This window comes from Solanum dulcamara, chromosome 11, assembly GCF_947179165.1.
Source record: "Solanum dulcamara chromosome 11, daSolDulc1.2, whole genome shotgun sequence".
NCBI classification, from domain to species: domain Eukaryota; kingdom Viridiplantae; phylum Streptophyta; class Magnoliopsida; order Solanales; family Solanaceae; genus Solanum; species Solanum dulcamara.
The window spans coordinates 58,313,627-58,332,895 of record NC_077247.1 but is presented as its reverse complement, the minus strand read 5'-3'; the positions used below and the strand labels follow the sequence as shown (position 1 = coordinate 58,332,895).

Genomic DNA, 19,269 nt, shown 5'->3' with positions numbered 1-19,269 from the left:
TTATTTTTATTTAAATTTAACTTCCAAAATTGAATTCTTGCTTTTTATATTGAAAAACGGTCATTGTATAAATAGTCTACTAATTATTAAAGAATTGAGTATAATTTTATTTAAGTGGTTATATTTGAAGAATAATGCAATTACAAATTTTTGAATACATGCTTAATAGTATATTTTACCAAATTTGTATTATTGAATAATTAAATATAATTTCTAAATAGATAGCATAATTATTTATAATAATTATTTAACGTGAAGTCTAATTGTCTCTTTCAATAGAAAAATGCGATAAAATAATTTTATTAAAGGAATATAATTATACTTACTTTATTTTAGGTATATTAAAAATGATGTAATATAATTATAGTATATTACATAAAGTATATTTACTTTTAAATATTATAAGTGAGACTTAGTATTTATTAATATAAGTGATCTTCTATTTTTATTTTGAAACAATATTTTGATTAATATGAAATATATAAATTTATTAATTGATGCCAAATATTGAATATTACAAGTCTTTTTCTTTTTGGAAAGATTATAATATAAAATTTAATGTTCATTCAAGGCATATTTATAAATATATCATTATCACTTTTTTAATCATATATATATGTATGTGTAGAAAAAAAATACACTGTATGAACAATCTACTAATCATTGAATTTTATTCACTTGATTATATTTGAAGCAAAATTCAATTGTAAACTTTGGGATTCATACTTACTAGTTGCTATCATCAAACAAGCAAAAAATAGAGAAAAACTAAATATTTTTACATATTGTTATATTGAAGGGGATCTGAGAGAAAATTAGTACGGTACCATATCAAATGAATAGAGATAAACATCTGTCCTTATTAATATTTTCGCCTAAAATGATTGTCCGTAAATTTTAAGAATTAAATTAGACAATCAAATTCTAACCGCTACTATGTATCTTCTTATGTAGGAAAAACGGATTGGGACGGTTAATTATGAATATTTCTTTTTAGTTGGAGTGAGATGCGGGAGGGGTGGGGGGGGGGGGGGGGGGATGTATATGATTCAAACATAATTTGAATTGTAATGGAAAAAAAAATATTATGTAAAAATGAAATTACAATTTTTTTTAAAAACTAAAGTGTATATCTTTTTTAATTATCACCCCCAATTTTGCTTTTAAAATCAAACTTCCCCCTTTAACTTTGAACAATAATCAAACTCCACCTTAATGAGAAAATTAATTTTATTAATAATAATCAAAATTCTAATATTTATTTATGCAAGTGAAAATAACAGAGAGTAATAACTATACAAATATATTTCAATGTAAGAAATACAAATAATTAATTTAATTAAGGATAATTTTTTAAAGATTATATTATTTAGATTTTAAATTATTTTAGATTATAATTTATGTAATATTCAATCAATATCAATCAAAACTTGTTTATTTATATAGAAGAGAATACCATAGTTATTTATATTACTTGACTCTTATTCTAAAAATAGTTATATTAATTTACTTGTAAAATTTATGAAATTTAAGAAATTTTTAATATCTTTTTATTTCTTTCCTTAGTATTAGATAACTGTATAAAGTAGTAATAGTCAAATTTAAGGTTTCAAAATATTATTAATAATGTTAGTTTAGTAAAATACATCTCTAATTAATTTTTTTAAGGGATGTCATATATATATAGAAGAGTCAAGTGATATGAAACGAATGGAGTATAACCGTGGAGCAAAGAAAAAATATACGTATACATACATATACACACATTGAATGCATATTATATTAAAATAACGGTCATAAAAATAATATTAATTTTGTGATAAGTTTTTAAATATATTATTCTACTTATAATGTTTAAGAACTTAAAGAAAAAATTATAAATATCTATGTTAAAAAGTAAACTATATATAATATAAAGAGATATTAAATAGATGTGATATAACAAAGATAAAATGGACAATGCACGGGATAAAGGGGGAAGTTTGATTATTGTTTAAAATTGAGGGCGGAGTTTGATTTTAAAAGCAAAGTTGGGGGTGAAAATAATTTTCACCCATTAATTAACCATTTTATTTTTTTTAAAATAAAATAAAATGAATTGTATACCATACACAAATAAAAGAAATATATACACAAATAAAAGAAATATATGAAGACTTTTTATTCTTATTTGTTTATTATTTCAAAGAGCATGGGGAATAGGAAAGAGTCAACTTTATTTTTGAAGAAACTTAGGATAAATAAATGTAAAAATCAAAATAAGAATATTATGAAATTTTTATAATCAAATGTTATCATATTTTTTTTTTTACCATTTTGGTCAATTGTGACTGTGGGAGTACATTTTTCCCCAAAGGAGGCAGTGACTTTATAATAAATAATAATGTAAGTAGAAAACAAGAACTTACATGCCCAAGTATAACAAGAAGACAAGGCAATAGTTTGTTCAGCGAAGAAAACAATGGATTATATAGTCATTATAGGTGGATTGCTACTTGCCTGGACTTTGGTTCAGTGCATTCGTTGGCTCGCAATAAGCAAAAGATGTCACAAGAAACTTCCACCAGGACCAAATCCCCTGCCCTTCATTGGAAATCTTCACAACATACTTGGTGGTCAACCTCACCAGTCCCTTGCCAAACTTGCCGAAAAATATGGCCCAATAATCAGCCTCAGATTGGGCCAAATGACGACAGTGGTTATATCTTCATCAGCCATTGCTAAAGAAGTCTTACAAAAGCAAGATTTGGCCTTTTCTAGCAGAACAATTCCAGATGCAATCTATGCTCTAAATCACTACCAATTTTCAGTGGTATGGCTACCAGTGGCTAATCGATGGAGAAGCCTAAGGAAAATATTGAATTCCTATATCTTCTCCGGCAGCAGACTTGATGCAAATCAACATCTCAGGTAGCGTGAGCCAATGGGTGGGTTAACTCGAATTTATATAATTTTCAGTCTCCAAATCTCGCATTTTGACCCATACGGTTTTTTCTATTATGACCAATTAATTTGATGAGTTAGATACTGAATGAGTTATTAAAAGAAAAGTTGATTTTGTCATCTCTGTTCTTAGGTCCGGAAAGATCCAAGATTTTATTGCTTATTGCAGTCGATGTAGCCAAACTGGTGAAGCAGTGAATATAGGCCAAGCTGCTTTCGAGACCTCTATGAATTTACTTTCGAATACCATTTTTTCCAAGGATGTCGTGGACCTTTATGCAAATTCAGGTAAAGAATTCAAGGATGTGGTGTCGAACATCATGGAAGATGCTGGTAAGCCCAATTTGGCTGATTATTTCCCCGTGTTTAAAACGATTGATCCTCAAGGAATAAGACGAAGAGTAGGCAAGCATTTCGGTAAGTTGCTTCAGCAGTTTGAGGGATTGCTTGATGAACGATTGGAGCAAAGGAGGAAATCGGTAACTATTGGTAGCACTGACGTTCTTGACGTTCTGTTAAATACCGGCAAAGAAGATCCTCAGGCAATCGACAGAAATCACATAGAACGGTTATGCCTGGTACGTTCAACTTCTTCCTTTAGGTTATGCGTTTGACCTTGTTAGTGTATGTATGTTGCTGGACTATGTGTATCCTTCCTCTTTGGCCAAATTCCAGAGATGTATTCATCACATTTAGTGTAACCGATATTAGCATATGCCCTGCACATTGTTGTATTTATGTTGAAAAGAATACACATTATTTACTGGCTCAGAATTATAAAAGGATCCGTTACATACTTGCTAGTACCTTATAAGAGATAGCTAATTTATAAAGAAAAGAGCTATAATAATTACCATCAATTTACACGAGAATGTCATAATGATACATCGCATTGTAAGTAGAGATTTCCAATTTATCAATTTTTGGCGATCCTTAGATTTAGTTATATTGCAGGACCTTTTCATTGCGGGAACGGATACAACTTCAAGTACATTAGAATGGGCAATGGTAGAGGTCATGAGAAAACCATACATAATGAAAAAAGCTAAAGCTGAACTTGCTGAAGTTATTGGGCAAGGCAAGGCAATAGAAGAAGCAGACGTTGCCCGTCTCTCTTATCTACAGTGCATAGTTAAAGAAACCTTACGGATGCACCCGCCAGTACCCTTTTTGATTCGCAAGGTAGATCAAGACGTCGAGGCGTGTGGCTATTTTGTCCCGAAAGACTCTCAAGTATTAGTGCACGTATGGTCAATAGGTCGTGATCCAGCTATATGGGAGGATCCTTTGACATTTAAGCCTGGGAGATTTTGGGACTTGAAAATGGACGTTCGTGGCCAAGATTTTGAACTCATTCCATTTGGTGCTGGTAGAAGAATTTGCCCGGGGTTACCTTTGGCAACCAGGACACTTTCTGTTATGTTGGGTTCATTGTTGAATTCATTTGATTGGAAAGCTGAAGGCGATATTGCACCAGAAGATTTGGATGTAGAAGAAAAGTTTGGTATTACACTAGCGAGATCGCGTCCTTTGCTAGCTGTTCCTATTCAGCTTTAAACGTCGGTTTTAAATTGAGCATGTAATAATGTTGTTATTGAATAAGTCAACATGACACACGTTGCTGAAAGTTATCAGCTAATAATAATTCAGATCGGCTGCTTTCTATACATCGCTTGGGAGATCAGAATATAGCTTGTGTGAAAAACTAATTGCATCAAATCTGCTTATTCTACTCATAGGTAGGCCAAATTCGATATTTATGATTATATATAACAAAATGAACACCCTTACCACAATTGAAAAGCTTGGTCTAGGAGGTTCATAATTATAACTTTCAACTCTACTTGGGCCAGTTAACCTTTAATACCCATATCACAAAAAATTTATAGAAAATTGGGTTGAAATTTGATGATAATTAATTAACATAATTTTTTTCATAAACAATATTTGCATAATTATGGGCAAAATTCTATATTATTTTAGGAAGATATAATATGGAATAACAAAAGGGTACTACTAATAAGTATGTTTAAAAGCGAAAATAACAAAACTAATAGCTTGATTGACTAAATTTCAAAAAATTGTTATAATGAAAAGTACTTTTTATCAAAGTATTTTTGTATATTAACAAATTAGTGTTTGACTAATCAATTTGATTTATTTATTTATTTATTAGATTTCTATTTGTGCTTGACAAAGATTCCAAAATTGCTTTTGAAGAAAGTTATGATTTCAAAGATAATATATGATAAAAATTGTTTTTGAAGAAAGTTATCATTTCAAAGATAATATATGATAAAAAGGATATTAATTCATAAAAAAATAGAACATTGCAAAGTGAAAGAAAAAAGAAGGCATGATAAATTTTAGAAAGGACTCGATGTAGCGGGGAAAAAGTAGTAAAAATGTTAAACACGGAATGACTAGGCAAGTTAAACTTTAATAGGTTAAAATCGGTGTTGACTTTCACAGTCACACTCTCTTTAGTTATCCTGTAATTTTCGCGTCTTCACTTCATATATATTTTGAACTCCCTGAATCGAAATCCTGAATCCGCCACTGGTTATGTGAAGGAAAGCGAAAAAAGTAAGAGTAAATTTGAATAGTCAACCATATTTGAAAAATTGCTTAGAAATATTATTTTTGTTCCTTTTAGGACTATAATATCATCCAATTATTTCTATTTTCTTAAAATATACTTGACACAATAAAACATCCTTTGGGATGCCATGACACATTTTTTTTAACAATAGTTTTTTTTCTTTTTTAAAATTTTCATCCAATGTCCGATACTCACATTGTAGTTCTAACCTGAATTTGCATCGGATAGGGCCCATTTATAGGTAGCGCTTATTTTGTCAAGAAAAATGGTTCAAAATCGCTTTAAACTTTTTTTAGGGAAAAATCAATGAAAGAATCGCCACTTAATTTTTAAAGAAAAATAAGAAACCTTTTCAATTTCAAAAAATTTAAAACAGAAAAATCTTTTCTAAATTTCAAAAGATACGAGGTTCTTACTTCCATTTCAAGAGGATTTTACACACCTGAAATGTCTGCTGACATACAGTTATCCTTTTGGCTCAAAATCTCTACTGCCCAGAACGTTTGGACTTAAGAGTCCAATTCTGCTACTGTCATAAAGTTTGGGTTTGAGACCCAACTTTACCGACTGTTGAAGTTCATGAGCTTTGACCCATTTTCTGCCCTGTATTTTAGCTTCCTTTGGACCTGTATCAGCTTCCATTTTGCTTCGGATGAGTGATGAGGCTGACTCGAACTCAAACGACTCAACGATATGCAAGAGGGAATCCTGATTGAACTCAAAAGGAGCAGGTCATGCGAGAAAAGATGATAAGGATTAGTATCCTAATAATGTAAATTAAAGAAAGAAAAAGTAGGTCACTGCACTTAACTAACACCAAACGCTTGGAATGAAATGTGATTTAGCCCATATTAATTAGAATAAAGATGAGCCAAGAAAAACAGTGTCATAACATATGGGAAACAATCACAGAACATCCATAATTTAACATGAAAACTCCAAGTTTCCAAAGGCATCAGATAGCAGGACGTGTATACTACATAACTCAATGAAGCAAAAGTGACAAATTATTTTAGCATAGCAAATATACCATTTAGATAACAAACAAGATCAAGGCACCGAACAAAACGAGTGAGTCCTAATCATATCGAATCCAAAATTAAATGACTAACCAATTTACCAAGTGCAAAACATCAAGACGAGCTTCCTCCAAACTCAAATTCAAGATAGTCAAAAGAGTGACAAATTTACATAAGCCCTCCCATTATGAAAACTGGATCAAAATCTAAGATAGTTGATGGCAGGGGAACTTAAAAAGAAATATCGTGACAGATTATTTGAACAAAATTAGAAGAAGACGAGGATATGCCATTAAACTCTTTAGCTTATGCTAAAATCAAATTTAGTAAACTAAATTAAGAATTCAGTACATAATCCTAGAGAAAACAACTAAACATAACACTTGACATCAAATTAAGAACAAACAATTAGTAAGAAGACTAAGATATTCTCCCTCAACATGTTGATTAATCTGCTCCAATACATGAGAAAATGGACAGTAAAGTAAACCTTTGCTCCCTGACATGGATACTGTTGGTTGGCCAAAGGAATAGGAATCAAATCTTGGGGGGGTGGGGGTGTTGAGTTGCTTGGAAAACCTTATGAAGTAGGTTTTAGAGATCCAAATACGGACTTGGTAACTTGGTAACAATGAAATGCCACATAAAGATAGCCCCAAAACAATTTTTACAGAAAAATACACGTTATAGCCGAAATTAAAAGAAGAAAAAGATCTGCAAACTTATTCCGGACAACAATGGGAACAGGAAAAGGCAATTGAATGAACATGTCAAACGGAAAAGAGAAACGAGAAGGGGAGAGAGGCCCACTGTTATTCTGTTGTAAATTCGCCCTGTAGAATTGTGGCTATGCCTAATGGTGTTGATTTCAACACGTGAGGATTATCATTGCTTGTATGAAAAGAGGCATCTTTTTGTTCTTTTGCTGGAGTGACGATTCAAGTTGAAGCGTTAATTTTTTTTCCTCCCATTTAAAAATTAGGAGAAAAGGGAAGAAAATGACTAAAAAGGACAAATAGCAAGACATACTCTTGCTATTATGTAATGTAAGCGGGTCTAGGATTCTCTTTTATATATATATATATATATATATATATATATATATATAAGATTTCAAAAATAGCAAGACATACTGCACTAAGAACCTGTTGATGGGTGAGAAGCATTGGTTGTTGCAAGTGTTGCGCCAACTTTAGGAGTCATTTCTGGCTCCAGAGGACCAAAGAACAGGCTGCAAGAGTAGCAACAACTTAGATGACAACATCACAATAGAAGTGCTTTACTGATTTTATAGACCACAAGGTGCCTTTTATATTATTTATGACAGAAAGCAAATGGCAGAGATATATAAATGAGATCTAATTGCATATACGTTCAGAAACACTTACAGTATTTTGATTTGCAGCAAGTGGAGTGCTTGAAACTTTGCAAAGCCCTGGTGGAGAAGGCTGAGACTGCTTTAGGCAATTCAAGCATAATGTGGATTGTGGAGCGCCTCCTGTAGTTAGAACAGGAGTGGGAGAAATTTGATCAAAAGCATTGGGCGGATGGTTTTGCTAACAAAGGATATGTGGAAGGTGAGACTGAACATGGAGATAGAGGGGCAGATGTTGATAAAGACCATGGATTCATTAATGGAGAAAAGGTGGAAGTAGTGGAAGAATGGAAGCTGGTTTTAAAGGTACAAACGGCCCTGAATGGATCCACGGATAAAAAAGAAACATCTGAGGCAGTAGATTCCACTCCACTTCCAGTGCCACAAGAGTTTAGCAATGATGTATTGGGGGGGGGAATGTATGGGAAATGCACTGCTGTGACTTCGGAAATGGGGTAGATGCAGTTGCTATACAATTTTCATTTGATTGAGTATCACGCCCTGTTCTTTCCACTGCAAATGTACTTCAAAAATGGGAATAAAAAGGTTGATCAACAGATGATTGGTTAAATATTGGTGATTTGAAAGGCCTCGTGTTGTCGATGACACCAAATCCCTGTGTGCCTGAAACACTAAATGAAGAACCACATTTCTAACCTGCAAAGTCACCCATGAAGTATAAAAAGTGTTAATGAAATACAAGGTAGATTTCTTTGTTATCTACAGATAAGAAAACAAGTTAAGGATACCTTTATCACCTATCTGGTAGTCCTCAAACCTCAACACGTCCTGGCCTTTATCTTTATAAGTCTGCACTCCACAAATGGATTGAATTTTTGCATCATCAGGTATTGTGCTATCTATATCTGGAGTTGCAATGTATGACACTATTCTACTTCCTTTCTGATTAGCACCAAATGCGGACTTTACAAAACCAGAGCTCTTGTGCAAAGGTGTTGTACTTTCTTCTCCTGGTTTGCAAATTTGATCTAAGATTGAACACTCAGGATATCCAAATATATAAAGTAGGAACAAATAGTACTTAGTACTAATATTTAACAAAAGATCAACATGGATTTCAGATCAATATAGAGCATATAATAATGCACATTGAATGGTATATAATCTTATATCAATCGGATCATCTAATCAACAAAATTCTCCCTCAAAATGTTGAATAATCTGCTCCAATAAATGAGAAATGGACAATAAAGCAAACCTTTGCTCCCTGACATGGATACTGCGGGTTGCCAAAGGAATACGAATTAAATCTTGGGGTGCCAGAGTGTGAGTTGCTTGAAACACCAAACGAAGTAGCTTTTAGAGATCCAAATGAGGAGGAGTCTGAGACATTGGCATGTCTGGACCACAACAGAGGTTCATTGGCCACGCTGTTAATGTCATATTTCTTTCCAAATGTTTGTAAAGTGGATGAGCCCGGAGATATCTTTTGTGTTTGACCATATGTAGCATTCGTTGCTGCATTAAAGGCTAATGTTCCTGCAGTTAGGAAAGCAGATTGAATTGATTTGCTAAAATTAAAGACAATTATGAGGTATCAATAGCTGGCACAAGATTGGTTCCAGAAATAGTAAGCAATAAAATTACCCACCATAAGAAACCGCACTGAGGTATTGCAGTTATTACAAACATTTTTGGAGAAGAGTACAACTCAATGTGCATAGCTACTTCACAAGGAAAAGATTAGCTTTTCGACCAATTCCAAAGCCGTTTCGCTGCTCTAGAAAAGTAAATATGACATCTCTCCTTTCATGAAATTGGCAGTATTAAGTGTAGCATCTATATATGCCGTTCCTCAGCTAGACCACAGGCGAGAAAGAAAGTTGTATTTTATCTATTTGGCAGAGAAATCATGGGAATAACATATTCAAAAAGTGACAGTAGATCATTCCCATGCAATAGCTTAGCGGCCAAATAATTTGTTTAATTAACTTAATTACAGGAAGATATGCACATATAAAGGTAGCAATAACATATTTGAAGAAGCATAATCTGAATCCACATAAGAGAATAAGTTAAGGATACCTTTATCACCTAACTGGTAGTCCTCAAACCTCAACTCCTCCTGGCTTTTATCTTTATAAGTCTGCATTCCACAAATGGATTGATTTTTTCCACCACCAAGTCCTGTGATATGGTTCTCTGAAGTTGCAATATATGATACTATTCTACCTCCTTTCGCACTAATGCCAAATGTTGAGTTTCCAAAACCAGAGCTCTTGAGAAAAGGTGGTGTACTTTCTTTTCCTGATTTGCAAATTTGATCAAGATTGAACACATAAATATCCAAAAAATGAAGTAGGAATAAATAGTACTTAGTAGTATTTAATAAAAGGTCAACAAGGATTTTCACATCAATATAGAGCATATAGTTTACAGAAAAAAATTCTCCCTCAAAATGTTGATTAGTCTGCTCCAATACATGAGAAAATGGACAATAAAGTAAGCCTTTGCTCCCTGACATGGTTACTGCTGGTTGGCTAAAGGAGTAGGAATCAAATCATGGGGTGCCAAAGTGTGAGTTGCTTGAAACACCAAATGAGGTAGGTTTTAGAGATCCAAATATGGAGGAGTCTGAGACATAGGCATCCCTGGACCACAACAGAGGTTCATTGACCACTTCTGTTAACGTCATATTTCTTTCCAAATGTTTGTAAAGTGGATGAGCCCGGATATATGTTTTGTGCTTGACCAGATGTAGCATTCGTTGCTGCATTAAAGGCTAATGTCCCTGCAGTTAGGAAAGCAGATTGAATTGATTTGCTAATCACGAATTGAAGACAACTACAAGGCATCAATAGCTGGCAAAAGAAATCCCACTGAGGTATGGCAGTAATTACTGACATTTAAGGAGAAGAGTACAGCTCAATATGCATAGCTACTTTCACAAGGAGAAGATTTAGCTTTTCAACCAATTCCAAAGCCGCCTCGCTGCTCTAGAAAAGTTAATATGATCTCTCCTTTCATGAAATTGGCAGTATTAAGTGTAGCATCTATATATGTCAATTGTCACATGGACTACAGGTGAGAAAGAAAGCTGTATTTAATCCATTTGGCAGAGAAATCATTGGAAAAAAATATCCAAAGAGTGTCTATAGGTCATCCCCATGCAACAGCTTAAGTGGCCTTTCTTCTGAGTGTATTTGGACAGAGACCAATGAATTTGTTTAATCAAATTAATAACAGGAAGATATGCACATATAAAGGTAGCAATAACATATTTGAAGAAGCAGAATCTGAATCCACATAAGATGAATAAATACCGTGACAATATATTGTCAAATTTTTAATTAAGTCACAGGTACTTCGAAAGATTCCACCATGTGTAATAACTTTTATTGTTAGAAATCTAAGGATAGCTTTTTTCTAGGGGGAAATTAATATGAATACTACTAGTATTTCAGAGTAATCCGAGTGAACACAATATTATCTATCCACCTGGTCATTTATGGTAGTCTACGTACTTCCTCCGTTTAATTTGCTTGTCTTACTTTTCTTTTTAGTCCATTTAAAAAAGAATGCATCTTTCCTATTTTGGCAACTCTTTAATTCCAACTTTCGCATGACATGATTTAAGACCAAAGGATTAACGGACATTTTGGTACAATCTACATATCTTTAGTTCAAGACCATAAGATTGAAAAATCTTTCATACTTTCTTAAACCCCGTACCAAGTCAAAACAAGACAAACAAGTTGAAACGGAGAGAGTATAATACCAACAACTCCTCGCGATAATAAACATGGGAAATTGCTGAAAGTAAAAAGTGTTCTCAGTATATAGACAGATCTTCGTGTTCTCAAGTATATATCATGGATATGGAGAAGGAAAATTAAACCACATAAACTATATATCAACTAACTAAAGCCAACGCATGAGACCCACAAAGAAGCATAAACACAGAACCAAAAAAGAAGAAGAAGAGAGGAACATGTCCAGATTCAGTTATCAAGAATGCACAAAAGTGGAGAGATTAAAAAGTATGTTGTTAATATATGAGAACAAGTTAAGGATCCCTTTATCACCTAACTGGTAGTCCTCAAACCTCAACTCCTCCTGGCTTTTATCGTTAAAAGTCTGCATTCCACAAATGGATTGAATGTTTGCACCACCGGGTCTTGTGCTATCTATCTCTGGAGTTGCAATGGATGATGCTGTTCTACTTCCTTTCTGATTAATACCAAATGCGGACTTTCAAAAACCAGAGCTCTTGAGCAAATGTGTTGTAATTTCTTTACCTGGTTTGCAAATTTAATCTAAGATTAAACACTTAGGATATCCAAAAATATAAAGTAGGAAAAAATAGTACTTAGTAGTATTCAATAAAAGCTCAACAAGGATTTCAGATCACTATTAGAGCATATAATAATGAACATCGAACGATATATAATGGTCTAGATTACAGAACCAAATTCTCCCTCAACATGTTGATTAATCTGCTCCAATACATGAGAAAATGGACAGTAAAGTAAACCTTTGCTCCCTGACATGGATACTGCTGGTTGGCCAAAGGAATAGGAATCAAATCTTGGGGTGGGGGTGGGGGGGTGTTGAGTTGCTTGGAAAACCTTATGAAGTAGGTTTTAGAGATCCAAATACGGAGGAGTCTGAGACATTGGCATCCCTGGACCACAACAGAGGTTCATTGGCCACACTGTTAACGTCATATTTCTTTCCAAATGTTTGTAAAGTGGATAAGCCCGGAGATATGTTTTGTGTTTGACCAGATGTAGCATCCGTTGTTGCATTAAAGGCTAATGTACCTGCAATTAGGAAAGCAAATTGAATTATTTGCTAATCACTAATTAAAGACAACTAAAAGACATCAATAGCTGGCACAACAAATCCCACAGAGATATTGCACATTGAGAAGGTACAGATCAATGTGCATAGCTAGTTTCACAAGGAGCAGATTTAGCTTTTCAACCAATTCCAAAGCCGACATAGCGAATTTGTTAGTGTAAAATTACCTATTTGACAATAGGTTATCAAATTTTTAATTAGGTCAAAACTAAAGGACTTCACAAGACTGCACCAAGCTTTCAAACTTTAATTGTTAACAGTCTAAGGACAGATTTTCTTCTTTTTTTCCAAGAACAGTTTAATAAAGAATACTATTAGTATTCCAGAGTAATCTGAGTGCACCCAATATAATCAAGAACATAGTCTTCACGATACTAAAACATGGGAAATTGCTGAAAGTTAGAAGTAGAAATTAAGCCACATAAACAATATATCAACTAATTAGAACCAATATGCAAGACCCACAAAGAAAGCTTAAACAGGGGACCAAGAAAAAAGAAGAAGAAGAGCGGAACATGCCCAGGTTCAGTTATCAAGAATGCAAGAAAGTGGAGAAATTAAACAGTGTGTTTGTCGAAAAAATTCTTGTTGTCAAGAATCATGGATATGCTAGAACCAACATGCAAGATTCCAGAGAAGTACCCAGATGTTCAGTTATCAAGAAAAATTACTTACATTGAGAAAACCCAGAAACACAGGACAATATTAAAAGCATAAGGAATGAATATTTACTTACTTGGAGCGGCATTATTCAAGGAAAATATTGACATTGTTTGAGACAGAGAGAGCAAAGAAGAAGAGAAATATTTATTGTTTTCCGAGGTGTAAATAAATGGCAATGTATATAAATACAGCCGGTTGCATAATCTCTACCGCAAGCTAATCGCTTTCTAGAATAAAAACACATTTTTTTCCTCCCCAAATTTAATACCCTTTTCAAATTATGTCCTTTTCATACACACATTTAATTTATTTTTTCATCCCTTTTAATACAGAAATTACATTATATTTAGATTATTTAAAAATCACTTCTCAATTATAGAATAGCATTTACAAATGTACATAGCTAAATTGAAGAATCACTAACAGAAATATCAAAAGTGAATTAATTAAAAATTAAATAATTTAACATTAATTAGATATTATAAAACTATAAAATGATAAATGTAGGCAACATAAAAATATATGTAGAAGAAAAAGGAGCTCACCAAGCCACAATGCGGAAAGCTAGAAAATTCAAAACAACAAAAAATAAAATTAAGAAATCAGATGAATACAAGATAAATATATGTTTTTATCAAAATTATTTAGAATGGGTCATTTTATATTTTACTATATTTTTTGTTCAAAATATTTTTGTCGTTAGATTTCTAACTCAAAAAGACACTTCAACTAATAAAATAGCTATAAAAAATACCCTTTTTAGTAATAATTTTTAAAATAGGTTAACATTATTTGAATTTCTTATTCTTATTTCACTATTTTGTTCATATTAAAACAATTATTTTCCAGCAATAAAACTTATTACATCATTTGAGATATTAATTCGGAACCACACAACATTCTTTAAGTTTATATTTTATATTTAAAAAAGGGCCCAAAATTTAAATTTTACAAAATAGAATGAAAAGATTATCTTTATCATACAAAAGAAATATAGTACATATTAAAAATACTAATTACTAATTTATTGGACTTGGCGCATCGTTATAAATTATTTGAAAGTTTAATGGTTCCCACCCTAATATTTATCATGTTCATGGACGAGGAGATGGTGGAAGACTACTACTACACATTCCATATAAGACAGAAAACCCTGAGAATCCTACTCTTGTGACAGAATCAACTTGCCACAGATGAGCTTTTAGCATTTCTATACAAAATCTGTGATGTGACGATAAGAACAAAAGAAGTAAATCTATGCAAGGACATTTAGAAACGAAAATGATTGACCAAAGTTAATTATGTCATAAAATGTACCTATGTTGAACGAACATTTAGAAACAAAATGGTTGGGACCTGAATGCATTGATTAATATGAGGATTCATTATAACCATTTACCCACAAACAAGTGCAATAAGAAAAGACAATAGGAGATATAACTTACCACCACCGATAGCATAATGTCGAACCAGAGAGAAAAGCAGAAAACTTTGCAAGGGAACCACAACTTAATGAATAAACTTTGAAAGAAATCCAGCCACAACAACTTGGATCAATGGGGACCAAAGTGCATGAAAGAGAGAGCATTCTAGTGGTTCAGACTCAAAGTGAGCAAATTGTAAAAATACATCAGTTGGAGGACATCTTTACAATTCAAACATTTGGTTATGCCACAAAATCAACCAAGAAAATTTGAACTCACAATTAGAAGTGTGACACCCTGAATTTCCACTTCCCTTCCACTGGATCATAAGAAACAAATTCTGCATCTTGCTCAACTGTTTTCTTAATAACTGAGGCAGCGAAAATAAAAAAATGTCAGGAAAGTCTAGAAGTCAAAATTAGGCAATTAATAACACACACAGTAAAGTAAAACAATAGATGGTTAAGTTTGATGCTCTCGGTTGGTCACTGATACTTGGCTGACAAATTCCTTGTCCAATTTCTAAGCAACTAGCACCTTCTAAATAAAACAGGTGCGGGGAGGATTAGTTACACGGATTACAATCCAACATACAATCAACTTCAAAAAGAGCAAGACATACTGCATTAAGTACCTGTTGATGGGTGAGAAGCGTTGGTTGTTGGAAGTGTTGCTCTAACTTTAGGAGTCATTTCTGGTTGCACGAGTAGTAACAACTTAGATGTACAACATCACAATAGAAGTGCTTTACAGATTTTATAGACTACAAGGTGCCTTTTATATTATTTATGACAGAAAGCAAATGGCAGAGCTATATAAATGAGATCTAATTGCATATACGTTCAGAAACACTTACAGTATTTTGATTCGCAGCAAGTGGAGTGCTTGAAACTTTACAAAGTCCTGCTGGAGCAGGCTGAGACTGCTTTAGGCAATTCAAGCATAATGTGGATTGTGGAGCGCCTCCTGTAATTAAAACAGGAGTGGGAGAAAAAGAGTTCTTTTGATAAAAAACATGGGCAGATGGTTTTGCTAACAAAGGATATGTGGAAGGTGAGACTGAACATGGAGATAGAGGGGCAGATGTTGATAAAGACCATGAATTTCTTAATGGAGAAAAGGTGGAAGTATTGGAAGCTGGATTTAAAGGTGCAAACGGCCTTGAATGGATCCACGGAGAAAAAGAAACATCTGAGGCAGTAGATTCCACTCTACTTCCAGTGCCACAAGAGTTTAACAATGATGTATTGGGGGGAAATATATGGGAAAAGGACTGCTGTGACTTCGAAAATGGGGTAGATGCAGTTGCATTAGAAATTTCATTTGACAGAGAGTCAACCCCTGCTCTTTCCACTACAAATGTACTTGGAAAAAGGGAATAAAAAGGTCGATCAACTATTGCTTGGTTAAATACTGGTGATATGAAAGGCCGTGTGTTGTTGATGACACCAAATCCCAGTGTACCAAAAAAACCACATGAAGAACCACATTTCTGACCTGCAAATTCATCCATGAAGTATTAAAAAAGTTAATGAATTACAAGGTAGATTTCTTTGTTAGCTACAGATAAGAAAATAAGTTAAAGGATACCTTAATTACCTAACTGGTAGACCTCAAACCTCAACTCCTCCTGGCTTTTATCTTTGTAAGTCTGCATTCCACAAATGGATTGAATTTTTGTACCTTCGGGTATTGTGCAATCTATATCTGGAGTTGCAATGTATGATGCTGTTCTACTTCCTTTCTGATTAATACCAAATGCGAACTTTAGAAAACCAGAGCTCTTGTGCAAAGGTGTTGTATTTTCTTTTCCTGGCTTGCAAATTTGATCTAAAGATTAAACACTTGGGATATCCAAAAATATGAAGTAGGAATAAATAATACTTAGTACTAATATTTAACAAAAGTTCAACATGGATTTCAAATCAATGTAGAGCATGTAGTAATGCACATTGAACGGTATATAATCTTATATCATCTGCTCCAATACATGATAAAATGGACCGTAAAGTAAACCTTTGCTCCCTGACATGGATACTGCTGGTTGGCTGAAGGAATAGGAATGAAATATTGGGGTGCCAAAGTGTGAGTTGCAACACCAAATGAAGTAGGTTTTAGATATCCAACTATGGAGAAGTCTGAGACATTGACATCCCTGGACCACATCAGAGGTTTATAGGCTACGCTGTTGATGTCATATTTCTTTCCAAATGTTTGGTAAGTGGATGAGCTCAGAGATATGTTTTGTTTTGACCAGATGTAGCATTCGTTGCTGCATTAAAGGCTAATGTCCCTGCAGATAGGAAAACAGATTGCATTGATTTGCTAATCACTAATTAAAGACAACAAGGCATCAATAGTTGGCACAAGAAATCCCACTAAGATATTGCAGCTATTACTGACATTTATGGAGAAGAGTTCAGCTCAATGTGCATAGCTACTTTCACAAGGAGCAGATTTAGCTTTTCATCCAATTCCAAAGCCGCCTCGCTGCTCTAGAAAAGTGAATATGATCTCCTCTTTCATGAAATTGGCAGTATTGAGTGTAGCATCTACATATCTCAATCCTCACTTGGACCACAGGTGAGAAAGAAAGCTGTACTTAATCCAATTGGCAGAGAAATCATGGGAATTACATATTCAAAGAGTGTCTGTAGATCATTCCCATATTGCATAAGTGGTCTTTGTTCTGAGTGTATTTGGACAGAGCCAAAGAATTCCTTTAATCAACTTAATTACAGGAATATATGCACATATAAAGGTAGATATAACATAAGCAGAAACTGAATCCACATAAGATGAATAAATACCGTGATAATAGGTTGTCAAATTTTTAATTAAGTTACCAGGACCTCGAAAGATTGCACCAAGCTTTAAAACTTTTATTGTTAGAAGTCCAAGGATAGTTTTTTTCAAAGGGCAGTTTAATAAGAATACTACTAGTATTCCAGAGTAATACGAGTGTACACTATCTATCTTTCCACCTGGTCATTTATGGTAGTCTATGAACTTCTTCCGTTTTAATTTGTTTGTCTTACTTTTCTTTTTATTCCGTTTAAAAAAGAATGCTTCTATCTTGTTTCAGAAACTCTATAATTCCAACTTTCACATGGCATGAGTAAGATCAAAAGATTAAAGGACATTTCAGTATATACTACATATCTTTAGTTCAAGACCACAAGATTCAAAAGTACTCCTTACTTTCTTAAATTCCACAGCAAGTCAAAACCAAACAAACAAATAGAAAAGGAGATAGTGTAATACCAAGAACTCTTCGCGATAATAAACATGAGAAATTGCTGAAAGTAAAAACTGTTCTCAATATATAGAAACAGATCTTCGTGTTCTCAAGTATATATTTTAGATATGGAGAAGGATAAATAAAACCACATAAACTATATATCAACTAACTAGAACCAACATATGAGACCCACGAAGAAACGCAAACACATTACCAAAAAAGAAGAATTAGAGAGAAACATGCCCAGATTCAGTTATCAAGAATGCACAAAAGTGGGGAAATTAAAAAGTATGTTGTTAATATATGAGAACAGTTGAGGATACCTTTATCACCTAACTGGTAGTCCTCAAACCTCAACTCGTCATGACTTTTATCTTGATAAGTCTGCATTCCACAAATGGATTGAATGTTTGCACCACCGGGTCTTGTACTATCTATCTGTGGATATGCAATGTCTGATGTTGTTATACTTACTTTCTGATTAATACCAAATGCAGACTTTCCAAAACAGAGCTCTTGAGCAAAGGAGTTGTAATTTCGTTTCCTAGTTTGCAAATTTGATCTAAGATTAAACACTTAGGATATCCAAAAATATAGAATAAGAACAAATAGTACTTGGTACTAATATTACATTTAACAAAAGAGCAACATGGATTTCAGATCAATGTTGAGCATATAGTAACGCACGTTGAACAATATATAATCTTATATCATCTGCTCCAATACATGAGAAAATAGACAATAAAGTAAACCTTTTCTTCCTGACATGGATACTGCTGGTTGGCCAAAGGAATAGGAATCAAATCTTGGGGGGCCAAAGTGTGAGTTTCTTGGAACACCTAATGCAGGAGCTCTTGGATATCCAAGAATGGAGGAGTCTGAGACATTGTCATCCCTGGACCACACCAGAGGTTCATTGACCATACTATTAGCGTCATATTTCTTTCCAAATGTCGGTAAAGTAGACGAACCCGAAAATATGTTTTGTGTTTGACCAGATGTAGCATTCGTTGCTGCATTAAAGGTTAATGGTCCTGCAGTTGGGAAAGCAGATTGAATTGATTTTCTAATCACTAATTAAAGACAACAACAAGCATCAATAGCTGGCTCAAGACCGGGTTCAGAAATAGTATGCAATAACACTACCCACCATAAGAAATCCCACTGAGGTATTGCAG

General features: G+C 33.5%; 1 protein-coding gene and 2 pseudogenes across 1 annotated transcript; 1 reads left to right on the top strand and 2 right to left on the bottom strand.

Moving 5' to 3' along the window:
• Positions 1 to 1,576: 1,576 nt before the first annotated feature.
• On the top strand, positions 1,577 to 4,650 carry LOC129873661 (geraniol 8-hydroxylase-like). The gene is made up of 3 exons (XM_055948792.1): positions 1,577 to 2,910; positions 3,077 to 3,521; positions 3,898 to 4,650. The coding sequence occupies exons 1-3, from the start codon at positions 2,462 to 2,464 to the stop codon at positions 4,498 to 4,500; spliced, it is 1,497 nt and encodes a 498-aa protein (XP_055804767.1). The 5' UTR covers positions 1,577 to 2,461; the 3' UTR covers positions 4,501 to 4,650.
• Positions 4,651 to 5,909: 1,259 nt separating this feature from the next.
• LOC129872881 (nuclear pore complex protein NUP98B-like) lies at positions 5,910 to 12,511 on the bottom strand (annotated as a pseudogene).
• Positions 12,512 to 12,526: 15 nt separating this feature from the next.
• Positions 12,527 to 19,269, bottom strand: LOC129872752 (uncharacterized; annotated as a pseudogene).